The 25,141-nt window shown below is 31.4% G+C and overlaps 1 protein-coding gene across 2 annotated transcripts in view; it reads right to left on the bottom strand.

Annotated features, from left to right (window-relative positions):
- Nucleotides 1-23,561, bottom strand: part of btsz (bitesize) — a 70,447-nt gene extending 46,886 nt beyond the window's left edge. Inside the window, exons 1-2 of one of the 2 annotated variants that reach the window (XM_090106337.1) lie at nucleotides 23,274-23,561; nucleotides 3,198-3,677 (exon numbers count right to left, since the gene is read on the bottom strand). In XM_090106337.1, the coding sequence (XP_089962463.1) occupies nucleotides 3,198-3,657 (460 nt within the window). In that variant the 5' untranslated portion in view covers nucleotides 3,658-3,677; nucleotides 23,274-23,561. Of the gene's footprint in view, nucleotides 1-3,197; nucleotides 3,678-5,757; nucleotides 6,004-23,273 lie in introns of those variants that run through there. The other variant, XM_090106338.1, reaches the window with a different exon arrangement.
- Between the last annotated feature and the right edge of the window lie 1,580 nt (nucleotides 23,562-25,141).

Here is a 25,141-nt window from a genome sequence, read left to right as displayed (position 1 = left end):
CAACGGATATAAGAAGCAGTCCAGAATATTAAACACAAAACTGCGTATACGCTATTTCTTTATAGTTGCCTTGAAAAAATATACCATTTAAGTTGCATGTACGAAGCAAACGCCATCTAGCGGAAATCTAATAAAACACCCAGCGTTCTAGTGGCGAAGGTACTGAGAAAGTTTACTAAACAAATAATAGATGGAGCTGTACACAATTTTCCAGTAACAAGACAATGTTAGTACATATAATATAATCAGACTCCATAAAGTAGGCACTTTATTAAATGACTTTTACAATTACTTATTTATTAATGTTTAATAAAGATATATGTAGATATAAGATATTTTTGTATCGGGCGGGATAAACAAACCCCTTACAAAATATTTAATTAAAAAACAAAATGGTGAATGTTTGAACGTCCTCGACGGGTACAAAACCCTGGACTACAGATGAACAGATACGAATTCCATTGGTATGGATGCGCTGTGCGCTGCAGTGAACGTAACAATGGCATTGCAATACTAATAACTAGAATTATTTGTTGCACGAACTTACTTGGAAGTTTCCTTTTTATTTAAATTTATATTATGTTCAAGGGATTTCCTTATTCTATATTAGTTATGGCTCTTGATTACGCAAATATAATGGTGTAGAAAGATATAAATTTCATAATATATTATAAGTAGTTACTTCGAATAGTGAAAGGGGCATGAATGGCTTATCTATATTATAGCTTATAAAACATAGATATGGTTATAGAGCATATATGTATATAACGTATAACGTATATAGAGCCATACGCATTATATACCTTCTATAATATAGTAATAAGACTGTTCCGAATTCTGATTCTGATTCTTCGAAAAATATCTATCAGAGCAATCACAGATAACAAATCCTATCTTCCATCCATATCAATCTTTTCCCATGTGAAAAGTCTCTCAATAATCGTTCAAAACAGGTTCATACGTACAATTTATTGCAACAACAATCTATGTAGAATAAATTATATCGAAATTCACTGCACGGTTAGAAAGCAGATAATTGTAATCACTAATCACTTCACAGATGGCCGTTCATCAACATGGTATTGACTCGGAGTAATTCACACCAGTCTTGTTGAGCGATTGCCACGTGTTTCCAATGGGTATTCGGTTACTCAATATATGTATAAAAATATTTATAAACACGTTTGTATTCACTTTAACACGCACGTTTTTGTACTATCTGTGCACTGTTGCAATTATGACATTCTGGATTATGGCCTAAATGCTCTGTTTCTAGAGTCAGAAAAAAATATGATGATGAGATGATGATAATAACAAGATTAAAAGTGGCCGGATTCTAAAATACTGAACGTTCTTACTTCTTAGTAACTATTATTATACGAACATCAAACATTTAACGCATCATTCCAAATATTCAAGCCAATCAATAAACAGTTTTAATACCTAAATAGCCTAGTAATTTCCAAATTACCTATTAACTAAATAATTTGTTTAATAGATGAATAAATTATATCTTATATATAAAAATGAATCGCAAAATGTGTTGGTAAGCGCATAACTCGAGAACGGCTGAACCGATTTCGATAATTCTTTTTTTATTATATTCCTGGAAGTACGAGGATGGTTTTTATGTAGAGAAAACGTAAACATGTACCACGGGCGAAGCCGGGGCGGACCGCTAGTATCATATAAAATAACATGTACTTTTTATCAGCACACTTACGATTAATAGTAGGTAGAGCATCATTGAAAAACAAAATATTACAATTTACAGACGAAGTTGCGTGGGTCAACTAGTTAATAATAATTGCCACTACTTTATAAGAAGCGGCCCAGTACTTATGAATAAAAACTTGCTTTCTTAAGGGAAGTCCCATAAATTCTTTTATGAGACTTCCCTGAAGCGATGTGAGAAAATCCGGTTGAAATAATGACAATTGGTGTTATATCAAATGTATACGCTTTTTATGAGAATAATCGCAGCAAGCTCATTTATTTTTAAAGGGTCAATCATAGAATTCCGCGTCAAGAAATGAAGATTCTCGATAGCATGTTTTCATTACTGTTTATCAGTTTAAAGAGTTTAATCATATTCTTACTACTATGCACCAAACTTTTGACTTGCAAATTCCTCATATTTCAGTCAAAAATCAGAATATGCTTGCTCTGCTATGCTCAACTAAACTTTTACCTCAAATGCCTAAGAAAAAGTCGTTACTCACTTCAAAATTGAAATCAAATTCAACTCTACCTTATGAAACCTTTCAGACCGAAAACATAACAATTAGTACGAATCCGAAAGAAATGAGCGAACCTTATGTAATTAAACACCTTCACATTCATTAGCAATATACTCGTAGACAGTGCGTCGTTAAGTGAGATATATAATAATTTATCTCTATAACAAAATTGGTTTAATTGGTTTTAATGTATACTTTTATCGATTTATTGCCTATTAGTGCTGGCAGTTTCGAATACTCGTTTCGTCATGGCTGGTTCACTGGGCAATTGGACTGCTATGGTTTGTGTACAATTGTGGGCGTTATTACGAAATTAACAAGGGAATGCTTTTAAATAAACAACTCTAGTGTCTAGGAGAAATTTTGTAATGTTTAACGTTGTGTTTCTAGATGAGTTAGACTTTAGTGCTGTGACGTAGGGTAGAGAAATAAAATGTGGCTGTTTATGCGTCATATTACGATTCATGTTCTGTTTATTGGTTGGCCTATTTGATAATACATTAAATTATATTACTGAGAGCATAGTTAAGAGTTACTTTTATTAAGAGCTTTGAGACAGGAAGCAGTTTATATTTCATAATGATTATATGATTAGATACTAAGCAAGGAATGGCAGTAAATAAGTAATAGAATTATGAATTATGTAATTTAATAATAGGGTAATTACTTCATTATTTCTTGACATGCGTCAAATTAATTTAACCCACTGCCTATTTGATCACTATCAATCTTGATTATTTCTGAACTACATACTTCATACAATAAATAATCATTCCAACTAAACAAATGTTAAACTTTATAATATTTTAATGTTTGTACTCAATCTATCGCGCTGATTGACAAATAAATAGCACACTCAACATAATTTATAACCTGGGTCCGTAGCATAGTTTTAGATTTGTACCTCTAGTAAATAATACTGTTCAAGCCAGTGTGTGTTTATATGTATGTAGTTACCTGAGTTGGCGGGCGTTCGGCGTCGTCGTGCCGAGGCTTTCCTCACAGCTATGGAGACCAGCGAGTCCATTTCGCTGCCGGAATCCCAGCGCGGCCTGAGCGGAGCCGGCTTGCTCTGCACACGACCATCATCCTCTGTATCCCGGTCACTACTGGTCGGGGGCACCTGGGATTCGTCACTCTCTGGAGGCACAGGATCAACTTTTATGGCACTGAACTCATCGATTGGCACTTTGTCGAAATCCGCACACGATATCGGATGCGTTAAAGTTCTCTGTATGTTGCTTTTCCTATGTTTTACTTTCATAGAACCCTCGGATAGAGATCGCCGACCCAGTTTGTTCTCCGCTTTTGTTTCGCCGCGCACGCATTTCAAATCTGACGGTGATAAGGATTTCTTCCTTGAATTTCTTCTTTTGATGCTGCGCTTCTGCCTGCTTGACTCTCTGGTGTTCTGCATCGTTGCTGCATTGGCGACACCTGAAAACGTAAACAATACATGTTATTACTTCATACTTAGGTACAATGTTGCATGAAATGATAAATTGCTGTTTGTCTGTGCTTTCAACATTATAATGTATGCCCGACGTTAACGCTAAAATAACTTTTACACAACAAATAAATGGTATTATGTAAGTATATAATTATTAAGCTGAGTAATTTTGATAACTTTTAAAAGTTATAAGACAAATTCCACCTATAAATTACTTTTAATAACATATTTTGGTAGACAGCTAATAAAAACCAAAAACATATTATGTTTCGTTTTTTTTTATTTATAAAATAAGATAATCTTTTCAGTATGAAAATCTTTCACGGCAAAAACGTACGTACCTACATAAACCACGATTGCCCAACATCATCATCAGTCAGCTAAAGCTTATCTATTGCACGCCTCATAAGCGAAGCGTTGAGGTGGGTACTACTGTCACTTCGCGCAAAACATCTGATTTTTCAAACTTAAAATGTCTATATGTATCATACATTGCACTTGTAAGATAATACATACACACACATATTAAGAAAAAACACTATTTTTAACGTTCATGATATTTTTGATGTCATTTTTGTTATTTAAACTAGTTAAAAAACAGTTTAAAAAAGTTCTGTCTTGGACGTCCGTGTGTCTGTATGTGCGGATCCTTTTTCTTGTTAACACGATAGCGACCGAAATACTTTACTAATCCAGTCTTTTTTTTTCTCTTACGCTTGAGTATGCTCAGGAATAGAACCCTTTCATTTTTCAGGGTCTGATTCGATGTGGTTTAATTGTTATTAAATAAACAAAAATAATAATTAATAAATATTTATTAAAAAAAAATTATGAGGCGTGCACTTTTGGATTTTCCAAATTATTTTACATTTTTTTACTTTATTATTATATATTTATAGATAGGTATCTTAAGAATATTATAAACAAATCATATCATTTTTAATATTTTTTAAAAGCCTTCGTAACCAAAGTACCAAACCTTAAACTATATGCCTACCTTAAACAGTGTTCATGAAAAAATATTCATTTTAAGGTCCCTTTACCAACCTTGGTGAAATTCAAAAAGAATAATTAATTAACATTGAGAATCATTGCACTGTGGGCGTCAGTGTTTAAGTACAGCCACAGGTGAACATGACAATAGACGCTTCAGTTTTCAGTTCAATGCTATTTGCAAGTTATTTACTTACATGCCATATAACTTACATGCCTTGGCTAACGTGAACACATTATTATAATGACGAATGACTATGAGTCTAATTTCATTTAACTAAATCGAATCAAATTGTTAGCGCCTTTTTGTGTGCTTAACAATTTAACATTAGAAACGGGCAGTTTGAAGACTAAAAGTAAATATTATTATTATAAAATGAACTAAAATATATACCTTATCAACAGCTACATTCTCTGGCTCTATTATATTTGTGTGTTCATTGAAAGTATCTATTACATTGACTCCCGCCAAAGTATGCTTTATTCACGTAATTATTAGTAAGGGAATTAAATAATTATAGCAATCATAAAATTAGTTTAGCTAAACGAAAGCTTATACCGACCACTCAATCTGTGAGGTTAGTAGCTTATTGTAGAGTCCTTAATGCTAGGTATGCATGCATATTATAGAGGTCTAATCACGAGTTTAATCAATTAATGTATTAGGTACTTATAACTACTACCACTTTAGGATATTTCATATAATTATTTTATTTACTTATTATTATTGTATAGCAATAGGCATATTTTATATTATGTATGTTTTTTAACGAACTCTTTCATGAATAAATTAACAATAAATACTATTTATGCTTATCTAAATAAGATCTACTACAAATACTAATACCATACTTATACAAATATCAGAAAGGCGTAAAATTTGTTTATTCGTTATCATTGAAACAACTAAACCAATTCAATTCAATTTTCATTAAAATGCTATGTTAGCGCGAGTGAATTTGCGGAAATACTGTCACTACTCACAAGTAACGTATCTAAATTAATATATTTTCCATAATAAATTTTATGATTATGTAGAGTTTATTTTTTGTAATAAAAGTTTTGAAAAATTACCTCACAACGTCGTACAGAGAACCAAAGAAATCGGACTGTTATCTATACTGCATCGGATCACTATTACACTAAACAAACACTCGTCACGGTCACTATCTATGCACCATTAAAATACACCTTGAACGAACGTTTACCTTAGTCTAATTAATTATCTTTTGCATCAAATATTTACTTTAATACATCTGCTATTTAAAATATTATTTTAAAAGTTTAAGGATAGAGAGCGCGACGTGCGCAATCGTCGGCTCCAACCTTCATACTGCCTCCGACTTTAACAGTATTCACTATCCAGATACAAACTGTTATGTTTAGTCAAGACAAACAAGGCTTCGATGGCAATATAAACTATATATTTAACGTTTTACCCATTACCTATCAACAATTTTATTCTCATTTTAATTAGTGCCGTGACGCTATCCACGATTCGTTTATTACAACACACGGAGTATCGCTGCATAATTTACATTTATAGATAGACGCATAATAAAAATAATTGTTTCCATTATATTACGTAATACATACATTTAAATGTATGTGTTAGTGTTGTTTTAGCCGTGCCTTACTTGCTTAGGTTATATAACAAACATTTAAAGATATTATACGGTATACCCGATGGTTCTTATTCTTTTCTTGGCACTAACTGGCAGTTGGCATATTTCGTCGACTGTTTTACAACACAAACAAATTGATACCCTTATATTCGGTAAGAAGATAGGACACCAAAATTATTCTCAATATAATCGTGTAGTAAAATATAATATATTCTTATGAATATATTAAAAATACTAAATACTAAATTATTTTAGCAAATAAATATTTGAACCGTCGCATATGCCAACGCGTTTTACATTTTATTGGAATAACGTCACCTTACTGAATTACATACACTTGGCGAAAACATAAGTGCAACTGTGTAAATGTAATAAGATAGTAAATTGATTTCTAGGTATGTTATAGAAACATTCTTTCGTATTAATATGGAGAAATGTATTATAGCCATTCTTCTTTGTGATTTATTTTATTACTTATCATATGAATAAAATAAATTATATACAGCCGCATCATCAATAACTTTGAGATTCATGTGTTTAGCTTGAGTTCTCAAGATTATTTTATTGATATCTATAAAGTGGCAACTAGGCAACTATTAAGATAAATATTAATAAGCGTATGTATATATTTAATTGATAGTTACAGACAAACGTAATTAACATAATAGTCTGTAAATGTTAAACAAAAATAGCACATATTATTTGCATCCCGCACGTTGCATAGCATTCATAATCACAATCGACCATAACTAATCGTGTGAAGTCCATCTATTTTATTTTATTTACTTATTATAACTTTATTTAACAAACAAACTAACATAGTATGTATCGATATTTAAAATCTATAACTCATAGATACATTTCGTACATGATGAATTGAAAAATGAATCAATGTATGCATTTTTAGGGTTCCGTAGCCAAAATGGCAAAAACGGAACCCTTATAGTTTCGTCATGTCCGTCTGTCCGTCTGTCCGTCTGTCCGTCTGTCACAGCCGATTTACTCGGAAACTATAAGTACTACAGTGATGAAATTTGATGGGAATATGTGTTGTATGAACCGCTACAAAAATATGACACTAAATAGTAAAAAAAAGAATTGGGGGTGGGGCCCCCCATACATGTAACTGAGGGATGAAATTTTTTTTTTCGATGTACATACCCGTGTGGGGTATCAATGGAAAGGTCTTTTAAAATGATATAAAGTTTTCTAAAAAACATTTTTCTTAAAGTGAACGGTTTTTGAGATATCAGCTCTCAAAGTCGTAAAAAGTATGTCCCCCCCCCTCTATTTTTATAACTACGGGGTATAAAATTCTAAAAAAAATAGAGGTGATGCATGCTAATTAACTCTTTCAACGATTTTTGGTTTGATCAAAGTATCTCTTATAGTTTTTGAGATAGGTTGATTTAACTGTAATTTATTATATTTGCTGCTACGGAACCCTTTGTGCGCGAGCCCGACTCGCACTTGGCCGGTTTTTTCGATATATATTTACAGTTATTGCAATTATACTTGGCAAGTTCAAGTTCCCATACAAGCTGACTCGACATAGTTTTCCCATGCCTGAGACAATGGCCCTGTTATGTGGTTATGGTGTGTCAGTCCTTTGTGTAAAGTTGCTATCTTATTTGTACTTGCCTGTCTTCACTCTTCAATGTCAGAACTCAGACGTAAACATAATGCCTTGTAAGGAAAATAGGAACTCAATATGTGCATTCTAATGACGAAAGTGTTTGAAAATTATTACCTACGTTCATTTAATCTGAGAAATATTTTTTGTACGTATGCAACGAAATAAGCTTATTAAACTTTTTCAACCTATGTTGGTTTAATCGATCTAAGAAATATTTTTTTTGAGTTGGTACATGTAACAAAATAAACTTCCGATATTTCACGCGTAGGTATCCGTCGTAGGTACTTGTAGGTATGACTCGTTTTAATTTTATATTATTGATTTGATATTTTACGATATAGAAATATATACTATTTTTTATATTAAAAAAAAATATAGCTATCTTGTGAACTACTTAGCAGTTAGCAGCTTTAATAGTAGGATGTAGAGTTTTTTTGGTAAGTATTAACTTTTATTTTTGGTCTTGATAGATTTCAAAATTGATGTTCAATATAGCGCTGTAAAACTATTAACCTACCTATAGAAGATTCTAAAAAAAGTAGTGCAACTAAACGAGAGACTATTAATTTACGCGTAAACAAACTTTTTTTGGTAAAAATCTTACAGATACAGAAATAAGGTTAATGTGAAAACCGGAAAAAAGTAAGTCGTTGAACCTTTAAAACATTTCACCTAAATTTCGGAAATTTATTTGGTTACCAATTCGAATCGTATTTTAATTGATTGTTAAAAATAAAATCGCGTTCAAGATTAACGACATAAATGTGTATTAGATATTTTTTTCAATCATTGCTATAGATAGGTATAATATGGGTATAATATTACCGTATATATATACCATTTATTGGTTACAAGGTACCGGATGTTTAGACGAATGAAAAAATATCTTGCTTTGACTGGTCAGTTTTTGTTCCAGTCTTGGAATTAATTACTAGAGACTATTATCATTGCAATAATCAGGCCATTGCAGTTTAAAAATAACTTAATGATTATACCCATTAGAAGAAAATTATTCATCGCATCCTCCATAAACAATTTTAATGACAATGATAAATGCCTATTCCAAATGAGAGTACATTAAAAAATGAATAGTTTGTTTAGTTGATTGATAGAAATTCTTCTTAAATCAATTCTTGAGAAAGTTTGTGAACTATTTACCTGAAAATACAAACCAACTCTTTATAAATTTAACACTAAACAACGAATGAATCGAGTATAATTAAGCAATCAATAATAATACGTGTTCGTGTCGTATCCGTTTATTTGAAGGCATAAGTCCCTCATGACGCAACTGAAACAAAGTTCAAAATATACTCATGTAATTATAATATTAGCCTCAAAACAAGGGACAGGATGCGATCTTACCCAAGAGATTGGCAAGACTTTTCATAATAAACACGAGCTTATAATCACAGGCCTCTATCCTACTAATATTATAAAATATAAATGCGAAAGTTTGTGAGGATGGATGTATGTGTATGTTTGTTACTCTTTCACGCAAGTACTGAACCGATTAAAATAAAATTTAGCACACATATAGAAGGTAACTTGGATTAACACATAGAATAGGTTTATAACTGAAATTCTACGGGAACGGGAACTATGCGAGTTTTTCTTTGAAAGCCGCGGGCGGAAAGCTAGTAGGTAAGTAATATATATCACAGACGATGACTACAGGTTGCCATTTATTTTGCATACGTCAGCTCACCTCTCCATTGCTCTATGTTTTTTACATACTAATTTACATCTACCTTCCATTAGTCTTGTATATTAAAGAGTTTACTTGCAAGGAGATTTTTTATTGGAGCTTTAAGTATCAACCAAATATGATGGAATAGAAATTCCTGTTAGGGTAATTAACTTTATTTATGTTTTAGTTTATTTATTCGTTCTATAGTAGTCTTAATTCAATTTGGCTTCGTTTGTAAGTGATAAATATCGTTTTAGAAAAGCCCCTCTCTACAAGTCCCTACAATTAATTAATACCGTTAAAATCTTTAATTTCTAAATTTGAGTTATATGAGAATTATTCTATAATTTACTTTTAATTTAAGTAATTCAAGTAAATCTCATACTGACTAATTGTCTTCTTATACTTGTTTTAATCAATATAAATAGTTATCGCCTCTTATACCTATTTTAACTTCCATTACTTGATCACATGATGAGCATGCATGCTGTGCTCATTTTATCGTAACTGACGAAATGTTATTGCATGTACAAACTACAAACCACAAGTACTCGCCGAAATATATTTTTTTATAATTAAATAGTAAAGTAGGCATATTTTCAATTGCGCAATTTGACATTGAAGTTGTAAAAGTTGCTGATATGAGAGGCATTTTTATACAGTACACTCATGTTTTACTTCTAAATTCTAATGTTTTAGTATGTACCTAGTAGTTTGTAGTAGTAAGATTCCGTAGCTATTAAGAAAATAAAATACTGAAATTCAATACAGTTAGTTAATATTTGATCATATAAATTACCATTATCTTGGCATCATACGAAATAATATTTCCAATTTTTACTTTTAAGTATCCAAGATAATTTAATAATGTTCACTTGTGATTACTTAATTAGAATCGTATTACAAAATAACTCTTTCACTTGCACGAGGTGCATTTTATTTAAACGTTTGTGAATATTTTATTCACCTTTCACGAAGCAATTAACTTATATTAAGTAATAGTTAAATTACAACTGTATAAATTTTAATAGACTGAATTTATTTCCTATCTGTCAAAGACAACCATATAGTACATTCAATGGGCTTTATTAGGAGCGATTCAATATTACCAAATACATATTATATAACAATTACATTCGAAGGTAAATAACACTTATTCGACATAAGAGAGTTCGTAGTACTAGTATACCTGCTCTAGATATAAATTATAAATATGCTTAGCAAAGTAAACACAGAGTAAATCACAAAATTCTTCAGTCACCGTTTCTATTATATTTTATAGACGAGGCCGTAATGAAGCATGAAGATCGTATACAATTGATAATCGCAAAAATTACGAAGCCTTGCCAATGGTTTCCTGTTCTTATTGCAGTTTTTACGCTTACCTCTTCGGTCACGCACCTTAACTTGTTGTATTTCCGGTTATTTTTAGAAATTGACATATTTTTTATTATTATATTAAATATCTCCTTGTTAATGCTTATGTTCAGAGGAAAACAATACCACCCCATTAGTAATAACTAATAGTGAAGATAAAAATTTAAACTCCAGCCTGGCCGAGCATGAAAAGCTAGTCTTACAAGTGCCTATACGGCCATAAAACTCTATTAATTACGTGAATGTTGTTCCCATATATTTACTAATTATTATTATTTATATCTGTATTTAGATATTTTTATACTTCTACGCAAATTAGCTTGTCAAAAGATACTCCATTTTGGAATGTAGAGATGTACTAAAAAAAAAGTCAACAAAAAACCACACATATTGAGGTTAGGTAGATACTTAACAAATATTGTAAACAAGCCAAAGCACATGTGTGACACACAAAAACTTATCTTTAACCTTTATTTACAAATTGATTTTACTGGGAAGCTATGGTGGTATTGCACATATATTTGTTTTCTTTTGTATCGAGAATTCGATACCACGAGGACTGAAAGCATGTAAGCTTTGATACCTATAGTATAATTGTAATCACTATAGTATACGATATGGTCTCTGCTTTAGATAAGAAATAAACTATCAGTATTGACAGGGTACATCATGCTGATCTCCTACAAGTCGTTAAAGAAAATCTTTCAAAGATGCATCTGCCCCAGTGCTAATGTAAGACTAAATGCTTGTCATAAAGTACCTACAGTGTTTTTCAGTTGATGAAAGAACATGTATGGTATATAATATGTAAATTATTGTTGGTCTTAAAAATACCTATTCTAATATTATTTTAATAAATAAATACACTTACAAATGCCAAGAACAGTAATTTAAATCGAAGCAAACATGATTCTTATTGCTTCACTTACAAATAAAGTGATACATATATAAAACATACATAATATATAACATATAAGTAATATTGATTTCCTTGATGTAAGTACGAAATCAAGACGGAGATACTTCGTGAAAAAGACGTTCAACGGGTAAGTAATATTATATATAAAGGAAGTAAACGATTACATAAAATTATTCATATAATAGTTTATACGAGAAACTCAAGAATATCATCTGTAGGTTTACGAGGGTTATTGTAAATTTGCCACAAAGTTAATTCGTCACGTTTTTAAAACTCCATACATTGAAAGTAAATTCGTCACATGCCTTAAAAAGTATGTCTAAGTTCGTGACAGGTACCTATATTCGGGTTATTGTAAATTTGCCACAAGTAGTAAAGTACCGCCAGCAAGCAAGGCAAGTGAATTATACCTTTCAGCCTGCGATGAAACCAGCAATATAATGATTTACATTTTAATATTACAGTCATCATTCACATAAGGTAAATTCATCAATAACATAAGGTAAATTCATCAGACCGCGGTCCAGTTAAAGTTTGAATGAAAAAAAAATTTCCACTTCCCATACAAAATTTTCGAGTGAGATGCTAATTTTGTATGGGAGGTTGAAATTTTTTTTTTCATTTCCACAATATGCTTTCTTTGAGAAAGTTGCTCAGAATGATTCCATGGTTAAAGTTTTCGGGAGGCTGTCCCTTACACCCTGTATACAAAATAGGTGAAAAATATTTTATCCTTATTTTTATACGATTGTGATAAATATTATAGAGCCGCTCTCATTTCATTACATTTTAAAAATATTTATAGAGAGAACTGTGATTTTTACCATTACCTATGTAGAATAATGTAGATGTTAAGTAATACTCTTTATAACTGCTGTGAATTTTTAGAACATAATATACAAAATAGATGTTCCTTGGTTTTTAGCAAAATTTATCTTTGTTATGCTTTTCCTTATGTTTTTACAAAGTCCATCGCCATCCAATTTGACTGTGATTTTTTTACATGTAAGGTTGAAAATCTAAAACTGATTAAGAAATAAACATTTAAATTAATTTATTGTTTAATTTTTTTGCTATCTGTACTTAAATTATCGATGTGACGAATTTACAATACTTGATATTAAATCGTGACGAATTAACTTTAAAAAAATAAAAGTGTGGCAAATTTACACATACTTTTTTGGGTGACGAATTAACTTTGTGGCAAATTTACAATAACCCGTTTACGATTGCAGAGATGCAAATTATTCACTATTACCTACATTACAACATAAACTACTCCACTTTATTTCAAATGTTATAAAATTTAATGAGACTTGTTCGTAATTTAAAAACATTTACGTATATACGTCATATTTTTCTCATGCTAATAAAAAATATTTCTGAAAAAGTGAGTAAAGCGATTTGTCTGTTTTAAGTTCTTTCAAATATTTAGAGGCGTTTCTGAAACCAGACAATCGAAATAATTCGAATTGTTAAGTAGGAAACACATTGTTTGATTTTAAACATATTAAAGTTCCTACCTACTCTAGTCCCTCCTGCCATAAAATTTTCGCAAATTCCTTGTATAATTAATCATTTCTGACACTATTTGAAACCAGAAAAACAAAATAACTCGAATTGTTTTAAGTAGTAAACATATTGTGTTTTTTTTTAAACATGTTAAAGTTCCTACTTACTCTAGTCCCTCCTGCCATAAAATTTTCGCAAATTCCTTGTATCATAAATCATTTCTGTAGATACGAAAGTAGTACCATGCACATTCATGCCATACCGCATACATAGTTTGCCCACATGCATTGTCTTCAATTTTGTCACCTTGATCAACTTCGCCTCTCTCTATGCACAAGGTCACAGCTTAATAATTATAAGCAACAAAAACTTCTATATAATATTAAGTAAACGGCTCGTTAGATATCTGGCTGTGGAAAAACTTACGTAATGTAATTCGACACCAAATGTAATTCAACTTAAACTGTCAATTAATCGTAACTCGACTGTATAAAACACAGTTTGAAAAATTTGTCGCTGCAATCTCAAGTAGGTAATATTAACTTGAGATTACTGGCAAATAGGTATTAAAGTTCATTATAATGTCATCATATAAAAACAAGATGAATATTAAATATTGTTAAAAACATATTTTGTGATGTAAACTCGTAAGAAAAATGTGTTTTCCCGTCTTATAATAAATTTTAAATGTAATTAGGGAGGTAAATGTTTATATGTTATGACAATTGCGTAGAGATGTATCTGATATGAGTACAAATATATAATATATTTATTATATATAGGTATTAGGTATATGTGATACCCAGTTTGAGAAATTCGCGTTTAAAAGTCATTTGTAAAATATTTGTGATGGCCTTTAGATTTTCTGTGATCAAATTTACTTTAATTAACTTTGCATTTTAGAACCTAGAATACAGGAAAGTATTATTGTGACCTATTTTTCTACTTTCCTCTTATCGTTGCAATCTTTTGTGCAATAATTTTTACAAATACGGGAAATAAGAATTAATGTGATGATTATAATTATTGGTAGAACAAACTATTTGTATTGGCAAGGAATCTGTGCCGGCGTTTGAATAATAAATATTAATTAAAGTTCCTAGTTCCTACCATGCTATTATGATCGGGTCACTTAAATGCACGTCAAGCATTCGAATATCACCTCAATGCATATTAATATAATTGCCCAAGTGTTTGGCGCCAATATTGCTGATTCACGCTCCGAGTCGTCCAAAGTTCGTCAAACGACATCGAGATTTAGAATCTGGTTTCCACTTAGTCCGCTCTGACCTTGTCTGAAGATCATTATATATTCTGAATATTCGTCTGGATACCTAGTCTTTGCTTGAAATATAAGAATTATATTTTAAGCGAATAACTTACCTGGATTCAATGACTATGCCTGATGCTTAGATCCCGCGACATTCGAAATTCCTCATTAGTTTTTAGACAAAGATAAAAAGCTATAAATAACAGTTAAATATTTTATCTAAGACATTTCCATGTCTTTTTTCAATTTAGTATTTTTATAGAATACCATTCAAGCAGTATATTTACAGTTACATGAATTCTTTTTGGTTACGTTCGCGTTGTGATATATATTTCTACTTTGGCTTTTTAGCGCTGATCTTCGTACCATCAAATGACACAAAGTTTTTCACGAGTAAAAGCTTTCTCTTACTTAATTTAAATTAAATTATGCAATGAAGGAAGTTATGAAATCTTGGATCATTTATAACTTGCAGGATTATAATTTCTAGCAGCTCCACAAATCTTAGATGATAGCTCGGCATTTACAATAAGATACGGGCCAGAGACGTGGTGACTCCAAGCCAATTTATTGTTTTATTATTTCCCGCATCCATTAACAATGTTATGATTATTTTATTCTATAATGAATCAAAGATAAATTGATTATTTGTTAAGTATGTCCCTATGATTTCAGTAACGAGAACGTAGGTACATTTACATTTATTTATTATTCAATAGATAGCATTTTCACTTTAAATATATTCGCATAGACATTATGGTAATTTAGCAATATCTGTTCCACATATAAAGTATTGTTCCATCTTCTTCACTATTCTTTTAGGATAAACTTTCCAACCTAAAACTCTTGTCTATAAAAATAATATAAGTTGTGATAAAGTTATACGGGCATATACTTGACATTTGGGTTGATAGGTCAGCAATTAAGAGGTCAATAAATTGGCGTATTTATAATTTATATTCTACACTGTTTTAATCCACAAGGTTTTGCAAATTCGTCACTACAAATAAACTTCTAGACGTTGAGCTTTACGCTTTTAAAACTTAAAAATAATACGCTTTCTCTCTTTTAACAAAATTACTTTAGCCGATATTTTTTGTTACTTTCTATATAATGTCTAACTAATGATAATAATCTATTGTTCTTACAGTCATGCGATTTTATGACACGTAAATATGAATCCTCAAGCATTAGAAATTGAAGTCTAACGGTAGATCCGTACTTTATTTTAATGTTTGGAGAATAGCGAAAAGGTAACCATCATGCTTAGGCCGAATTGAGGAACAAATCTCTTAGGGTAGTTAGCTACCGCACTCTCATAGATAATTCGATGTTATAGTGATAGGAGTTATATTTGAGAGAAACTAGAAAGCTCTATATCTCTTCCTATCGTCTCCTTGCCGTTAGACGACATTAATAAAATAATACCTGGATATCTAGGCACTAAATCATTTGATACCCTGATTAAAATATTTTTCCCATTTACTAACGTACCTTCTTGGTAAACTGCATGACGCCATCTCCTCTATAAGTGCGTCCATAATTATTTGTCCACATAACATCTCATCATTAAAATCAATCGCATCCTTTATATATGCCATTTGTAATTAATAAATACCCACCAATTAGCTGCTAATTTTATTAATAGTCTTCCTTATTGGGTTATAAATAGTGTCTGCCGTCTGGTCCTATAAAAGTTTTATAAAGTCAAGCTGTATTAATATTACATTTCTTGATCTAGGTACATTCACTTTATTCTGAATTTAGTATCATAAAACAGCTTTACAAACTAGTAAAGTCAAATAAAGACAGATTAAAATTTACGAGCTTGCAAGTCGGTTTGTTGATTGAAAAATACGCTACCAAATGAACGGTCAACGCTTTAGGTCGTTATGAACAGTATGACATTCAACGAATTAGGTAAAATGTGTATAAAATAGAGTATAGAGTAAATATTATATGATACATCTGATATAAATGAATAAAGGAAATACGTTTTTAACATCGATTTTTATCTTATGCTTTAATCATGTATCATAATCAAAACAAAGTGGACATTAATATATCGATATCAGAAAAAATTGCATACAAAAACAACATATATATATACTAGTATTATAAGAGGAATAAAAAAGAGGTCGACGCAACAATGCAACTTAACAAGCGCAAAACTGGTGTTCAGGTATTTTAGTAACATTTCCAAATATAATCTCAAAAGGTTATAAGAAACCAGTGGTTGTTGGAGAAAACTAACCTGTCATAGAATAAACGGAAAGAGTATATTTCTGTGACCGATAAGCTGGGTGCAACTAAAGCTAGTATGCGTACCGATTTGTAGAAATAACGGAACAGACCAGTCGATATCCAAAGACAGATAAACAGATACTGCATGCTGACGAGTGAAGATATGTCATAAATCGTACTATGAAAACGCGTTATACCCATTCATTAAACTTATATATTAAAAACTCACTATTATAATGATGGTCATGTTATTTTTTAATAAACTTGTAGAATGTAAACATAATATTTAAAAAAAAAATCTTTGTTCATAAACTCACAAGTCACAAGGTGACTTGTGACTTTATGTAAAAATGTATGTGTATTCCTCAATGTAAAAAGCTAGGGAAAATATGTTTTGGACAAGGTTATAATTTTTAATGTTATAAATATGTGTAATATAATAATAAATTAAACATTATAAGTTACGACTTTTTAAAATTAAAAAAAAAAGCCGTGTCTATTTGGTTTGATAAAAACAAAAGTAATATTAAAAACTCATTATAAAGCCGTGTAGGTACTTGTTTTTATAATATAATATTTCTACTAGATCGAGTAGTCACATTTAATATTTTTCGATGAAGGTCAATCAGATACGAAATATTAAAACCGTTAAACGTACGTGAGGAAGTAAGTCTCACCGTGTATTCAGGACAACATGCCATTTCGAATGGCACTGTTTTGTACCGAGATATGTTATTAATCATTAAGTATACAAATATTAACATACTATTCATGAGAAAAAAAACCTGACCTAGCAAACGTTCTGCCAAAAACTTTAATTACAAAGCGAAATGAAATATAAAGCATATTTCATTACAACCTCTGAACTAGCCAACTAAACAAATATTAAAAGTCACACAAGCCTTTTCAGATTTTCATTACAGATACTGTGACACGAGAATTTTTGTTAGTCCAGAAAAAGCTAGAAAATCAGGTACATAAAAAGCTTTACTTCTAAAGCATGATTCCAAATGGGGAACATTCTCGATTCTACCGTTTGTGATGCAGTTGATAAGGAACTCACACTTTTTGTGCAAGTTCGAGCCACAAGAGACTTTATTTATAACACGTATCCTGCTCCACAACTAGACCCTATCTGTGACTTTTATAAAATCTTTCCAAGTAGCTCAAATAAGATGCAACTGAAGTTGGTAAGGAATTAGGTTCGATCAAGTCACCTTTAACCTTCTACTTACTTTCCAAATACGTTCCATCTGTTCACGATGTTTGAGGCCTCTATTTTAGTTGGGAAGCTTATATATATGAACACATAGATTAGTTTCTGACTGGTAAAAATATTAAAAATTGCGTTTGCGTAGCGTTATTGCTGATATCTATTTTACAATTACTAAAAACAATATTATTTAGTTAGTGCTTTGGGTTTACATATTATATTCTGTCATAATTAGTAAGATTATATCAGTACACATTGCACTGAAGTTAATTTGTTTGAAGGTTAACATTATAAGAAGTTTAATGAACCATACCATCACAATTAACATTTCTGATAATGCTTATTTTTAGAATTACGAACGGCTTTATTTTGAAAATGCTCTATAGCGACGCAATGTTAAGGTTCACAATATGAATACCTACCATATAAAATCCGACACAATCATAATGGAATCATATTTGCATGTTATTTGAATTACTTTCACAGTCGCTAGCCACAATACTAGACACGAAATTGAACACTGGAACCAATATGACGATACTGAATTTCTCTTCGTACACATGTGACCTATAGGTCTATTTTTTACCAAGAACATGAAAATAATATTGAAAGTAGAGATGCTTGAATAAATGTGTAATCTATGTTGAATTTACCAGTTATATCGGTACAATAAAAGAATTAACGTAGTTTTTACTATCGTTCGAAGATTGAACAAAAACAATATTAATACCACTTTCGTTGCAGATACCAGGTATGTGCGGCGAGGGAGGGCGGCCGAGAGCAATGTCCTGCGCCGTTCATGTGCTATGCTGCATACATAATGCGTTACCTACCGAGCCTTCTACAGACTTTTATATTTAGGCTTATGAGGTTTATTTCGTCTAGCTATGTTTTGTTTCCGGTGTAACGTGTGAAATAAATTTATGACAAACGTTTTTTTTCCTATAAACTCTACCATAGAGCAAAATACATCTTCCTATTTTTTGATATGATTTTTCCTGTGGATTTTTCATAGAGATAGATCGTAGTTTGGAAAAGGATTTATACTAGTTATAGTTGCTATAGTAAAAAAAAGTGTGTGAGTAAATTGTGGAACATGTACGGGAGCTTTGCGATGCAATGCGAGTAGTCTATATCAGAATGTTAAAATATAAAAGCTTAAATTAGGTACTTAAATAGATGTGGGCTCCAATTTTTTATGACCTTTATGCTCTAAGGTGCAATGATACTGCTCAGTGATGTTCATGTTGTTTACTATCCTTAGTTACGTGATTAAAAACTAACGGTATAGTAAGCCTCCTGACAAGTATATAAAATGTATTGCCTACTCTTCATAGATTTATGTCCAACGGGTCTGAAGCTATCCGAAGACAGATTGTTATTATCATAGAGCAGTGGATATAACAAGTATGGTGATTAGATCAATTTGTACGATCAATATTATTGCAACGAGGAAAACTTTGCCGCAGTTTTACCATCACATCGTCTACGCAACGAGATTTTGCTCACAATTTCACTGCTTTCCCTTTAATATTTTTGCCAACAATTCAGGTTTACTAAAGTTGAGAGTTCGAATATCAACATTATTAACAAAACTCTCTAGTTAATTTTAAAATATGCAAGCTAAAACTGGATAGTTCAATCAACCCAAAATAATGTCGTTAATATGCGCGTTGCTATTAGTAACGGTTCTATATGGAGATGTATCAGACATTTTTTGTATAATGTGGTCTTTTGCGCGGTTAATTAAAAGCAAATCTATGTTTCGTGTAATCAATTCAACAATATCAACTTACATATGAGTTTATCTGTGACATCGCGGCTCTTAAACGGATGAACGCTTTCACTGTTAAAGTTAAACTATCACGAGAGGCTTCTAACTAAACAATTATTTTTTTATTTACAGTTCGAAGCTCTATTTAAAAATACGTCGAAATGGATGATGATAAAAAGGTGCGAAAAATAACAAGACTACACGCAATATTTACAAAAACGTTGTAAGTTATTTAGCAGGTAAACTACGCATTCGATTTACATAATATTTAAAAGCTGAAAAATATTAATTAATACCGTCTAGTCTGTATCACACTGTATCGTTTCGCAAGAAATTATAGAGACACTCGCAAATAAGTGAAATGTTTCGATGTCGAAACAATTTTCATTCGATCAGTCAAAGGAGATTAAATCTTAACTAAATGCGGCCGATGTTGCGGTTTATAGCTAGTTAATAAACTCATTAAATATAACGCTATAACTTGTGAAAGTTTTGCACTATGTCGGTTCAATTAAATATATACCTATATATATGATTAGGTCTTAAGAATCTTGTTGGGTAGTCAGTTTTATGCCATCTTAAAGACCATGTATAAAATGAAGAACAGATAGGTTTTTTTAATTTATTAAAATATATGCAATATTTCAAAGATAACGAAATAACAGTAAAATTGCTGATCGTGAGGAAGGATTAGAAACCTGACTCTACATGGTGAAATGTTGCGAAATTGTATTAAAACTTCAGATTGTTTCTTTAGTTATAGTTACCTACGCTATGGAATTTAAAAAAAACTACATTATTCTCGGGTGACGACAGCTTTTTTCATCAGGGTCAACACGGACGTACCAGGACGAGATGCTATATGAAATATAATCTTTAATATATACTATATGTATATAAATCTCGTGTCACAATGTTTGTCCTCAATGGACTCCTAAACCACTTAACCGATTATAATAAAATTCGCGGGCGAAGCCGGGGCGGACCGCTAGTTGCAATTGCAATATAAAATTTCAAATACAGTTTGTATCAGATAAAAACTTAAACCTTTTAGATGAAAATAATATGAAATATGGATTTTAACATTACTCTTTTACAAAAAATCGTTAATCAATATTTTTTTTTGCAGGTACCTACTGCATAAGTTACCTTAGTTTTTCTTACGAAATACGAAAGCTATGCAGATGCCTCATATAAGCGTTAGATTACATAGTACCTACATACCTAGCGTCGTACCTTTAACCTTATCTCAAACGTAGTCGAGCTTTAAATCGACGCAGGATTTACGTACGATTCAGGATGTACATAATACATATAAACAGCTATGTTTTTCATTGTCTCGATTTATATCTAATGAAATATTTTGATGAATAAGCACCGATACCGATACGAGTGCAAATTTTTCTCTAGGTATACCTACCTACGTTCTTATTTAATACAAAGGTAGATATAAAGAAACGTGCCATAAATTCATTATTTCCATTATTTTTATGCGTCATCATGAATGATTCATGGAACTGTACGTTCTTCCCATCAGCCATGTATTATTACTATCCGATATAAGGCTAAGGCGACGTTATCCTTTGTAACGGTTAATTGACGGCCAAATTTAGTTTCGATAAGCCTTTACAACCGTTTTAAGTTGATTGGTCGAATAAGACGTCGTTACCGAATGATAACATTTTAAAGATTTCAAGACAAAGGCGTACCTATAGTAATTTACTAAATAGGTAATTCTAGTTCGTTTAAATTGGGTTTGGAATCGTTAATTACGCTTAATCCTTAAACAGTGAAATGCAAGAGACAGGTACCTACTTATCCCATAGGTTTTAATTTTATAGTCGTTAAGTGAATAGGTACCTACGTCATGTATGATGTAGGTGTAACTCATAAAAAAGTTTACACCTTTAGTACACAGTATTACCATTATTTCCTACAGTAGTGCGACGAATGTACTTGTGCAGAGAAACGGAGGGGAACTGGCGGGGGTCGGGCGACGCGGGCCGCGTAAAGCAAACACGCTTAGTTTGCTTTACCTAGCGCGAAAGGATGACGCAGTCGTATTTTTTGTGTAATAATTTTATTATACATAGGTACTTACATATTCTATTATGGCGCGCACAAACTGTTCGGTTTACGGATGTAAATCTACATTGAAATCCCAGAAGGAAACAATATTTCAGAAAGATTGTATTAATTGTATCTGTTGAATTAAAATCAAAGCTATGTATATATGTTGTCCTCATTATTTTCTAATCAGATTGTACATCCCAATGCGAATGCATTACTTAGTTAAATGTTATAATATACAATTAAGAACATCCAAAAATAAAGTGTCCACGTAAATAATATTTAGCAGTGCAATATCTGTAATTATATATTTATGAACAAATAATTACATCCGATTTAATAATCGCAATTATTTTGAATGTACATATGAATAAAGATTTCATCATAATATTAATAATCACAATTGTTTTATTTCCCATTTGTTGCAACCCTAGCGTATTTTCGTGTGGCAGCGTCATTACCTACGCTGGCGGCGGCATCGCGCGACATCAAAGGCGATTCCTTACTGTAGGAAATAATGGTAATACTGTGTTTAGTACCACTACTACTTGTGCAAAAATGCTAATTTTGCACTAGTAACTAGTAGTAGCACTTTAAAATGTGGAGACAGATTTGAACTTTGTTTTCCAGAATTTCTTTACAAACTTTTACTTTACGAGTTTTTTTTATTCATACATAGTAGGTACATACCTACACATTGAAGTAACAAAGCATCTACCTATTTCGTATAGATAGCAAAACCTACGTACCTACCTATAACCTAACAAATAGGTAGGTTACCTATCATGTATAGGTACAGTATCCCATACTGCATACAAAAATCTACCTAGCTACTCTCTAGTCTCTAGTCTCTATAATTATTTTACGAAAAACAATATGATAACAAGAAGGTAAGTATTCACAAACTGGTTGTTTATCAATAATTTTTATAATAGTGAAAACGGCAAAACCTACAAAGAATTTAAAAAATAAAAGATAACATGAAAGATACCTAAGTGATTGCTAGTGCTACAAAGTTCCCAAGAGCAAAGTTCAGTCATAATTTTGAAACTATTTCATAACATAACATAGGTACGTAGGTATTATAATAATACTTACAAAATTCTGAAAACCTACCTTCGTACCTATGCGAAACGTAGGTTCTATTATGTTAGATAGTACCTAGTATAACTTTATAAAGGGACCTAGATGTTTTAACTCATTTTATATTTTTGGAAAATAAATTAAAAATATCTAAACATTAAATAATTTTGTACTTACAGTAAAAGTTTTTAATCCAATTCCAGGCTGAAGTGAAGGTTCATCACACACTAGAGATTTTATACCTATTTATTAAAACAACTACGTATCGATATGGATATATCGGAATAGAGTCTAGTTTATTAGAAATAGATGCACTTTTTAATACTTTTAAAACTATATGTACTACTATACTCTGTTCGTTTATCTTTTCAAGTAAAAAAGACGTTCGTTCGATCGTTTTGTGTCGCAAAACCGGTAAGACGGGTCTGGCAATACCTGTCTCGTCCCGATCCCAATGACTTGTCGACTGTTCTGTCATTTATCCTATGTCTATGCTTGTCAAATGTCTACTTGAACTGACTGCGTCAAATATCAGTATTGCCACATAAGAATATTATTAATTTCTAGCTCTATCTTGAGCTCTATCTATGTTTCTTAATATAAATTATTGCACGCCTCATAAGCGAAGCGTTGAGGTGGGTACTACTGTCACTTCGCGCAAAACATCTGATTTTTCAAACTAAAAAATGTCTTTATGTATCATACATTGCACTTGTAAGATAATACATACACACTCATATTAAGAAAAAACACTATTTTTAACGTTCATGATATTTTTGATGTCATTTTTGTTATTTAAACTAGTTAAAAAACAGTTTAAAAAAGTTCTGTCTTGGACGTCCGTGTGTCTGTATGTGCGGATCCTTTTTCTTGTTAACACGATAGCGACCGAAATACTTTACTAATCGAGTCTTTTTTTTTCTCTTACGCTTGAGTATGCTCAGGAATAGAACCCTTTCATTTTTCAGGGTCTGATTCGATGTGGTTTAATTGTTATTAAATAAACAAAAATAATAATTAATAAATATTTATTAAAAAAAAATTATGAGGCGTGCACTTTTGGATTTTCCAAATTATTATTTTATATGGGGCGTTGGGCGATTATTCAATTGCGTGGTAGAAAGATTAAAAATTTTACAATCGTCGAAATCTCCGTTCTTGCTTTCAAAAAGAATAATTAAATGTGCATGTTCTATTAAGTATATCAAATACTAGCGGTCCGCCCCGGCTTCGCCCGTGGTACATATTTAAGTTTTCTCTACATAACAAAAGAATTATCGAAATCGGTCCACCCGTTCTCGAGTTATGCGCTTACCAACACATTTTGCGATTCATTTTTATATTATAGAAGATATTATGTAGTATGTAAATAATCATAAATAATTATTATATATTGTCGTTAGCCCGTGAATTTAATGCAAAGACGTTAAACTACTAACTATGCTGTGCACTACGAATGATTTAGGGTACTTACTAAGGCGCAATTCTGCGCCGAATTTAAACCAGTCCGAGTGTGAGCGTCGCATCCTCAAATTATTCTCTACTTCTAATGAGGTGATCATGGCCAAGCAAATTAAGCTCATTGCATAAATTGCTTGAAAAACGAGCATGTAGGTACCAAATGTTATGTCCTGATAGTATGTAAGATTAATGATATGCTAATAATATAATTTAATGTATGTAAAAATAAAATAAAACATAATTTGCGTATATTATATTGTTACTGTAAAATTATTGTAATGACCATTAGCTATTATAATTATCATACATTGCTGAATAGCATAGTTTTATGCAATTTCTATCGTAATATAGCATTATCTCTTACGTTCTTGAGGGTTTTGCGCAATTGAATACATATTATTTTTATCCTTAATTAATTTATAAGATTGCTATAGGTCAAACAAAATTCGTGGTCACTCTAAATACCATTTCTACAAACATCAATGATTGGTTGAGTTGTCAAAACTGAAAACGTTAGACAAGGACTATTTATCTTTGGGAGACCTTTCGCTGGGACCGCTTGCTTAGGTTCCGCTTCGACCGCG

Source organism: Colias eurytheme, chromosome 10 (genome assembly GCF_061535395.1).
Source record: "Colias eurytheme isolate Ceu_HAF_F1 chromosome 10, ilColEury1 Martin Lab GWU primary, whole genome shotgun sequence".
Lineage (NCBI taxonomy): Eukaryota > Metazoa > Arthropoda > Insecta > Lepidoptera > Pieridae > Colias > Colias eurytheme.
The sequence above is the reverse complement of the archived record's forward strand: the minus strand, read 5'-3'. Positions and strand labels throughout refer to the sequence as shown.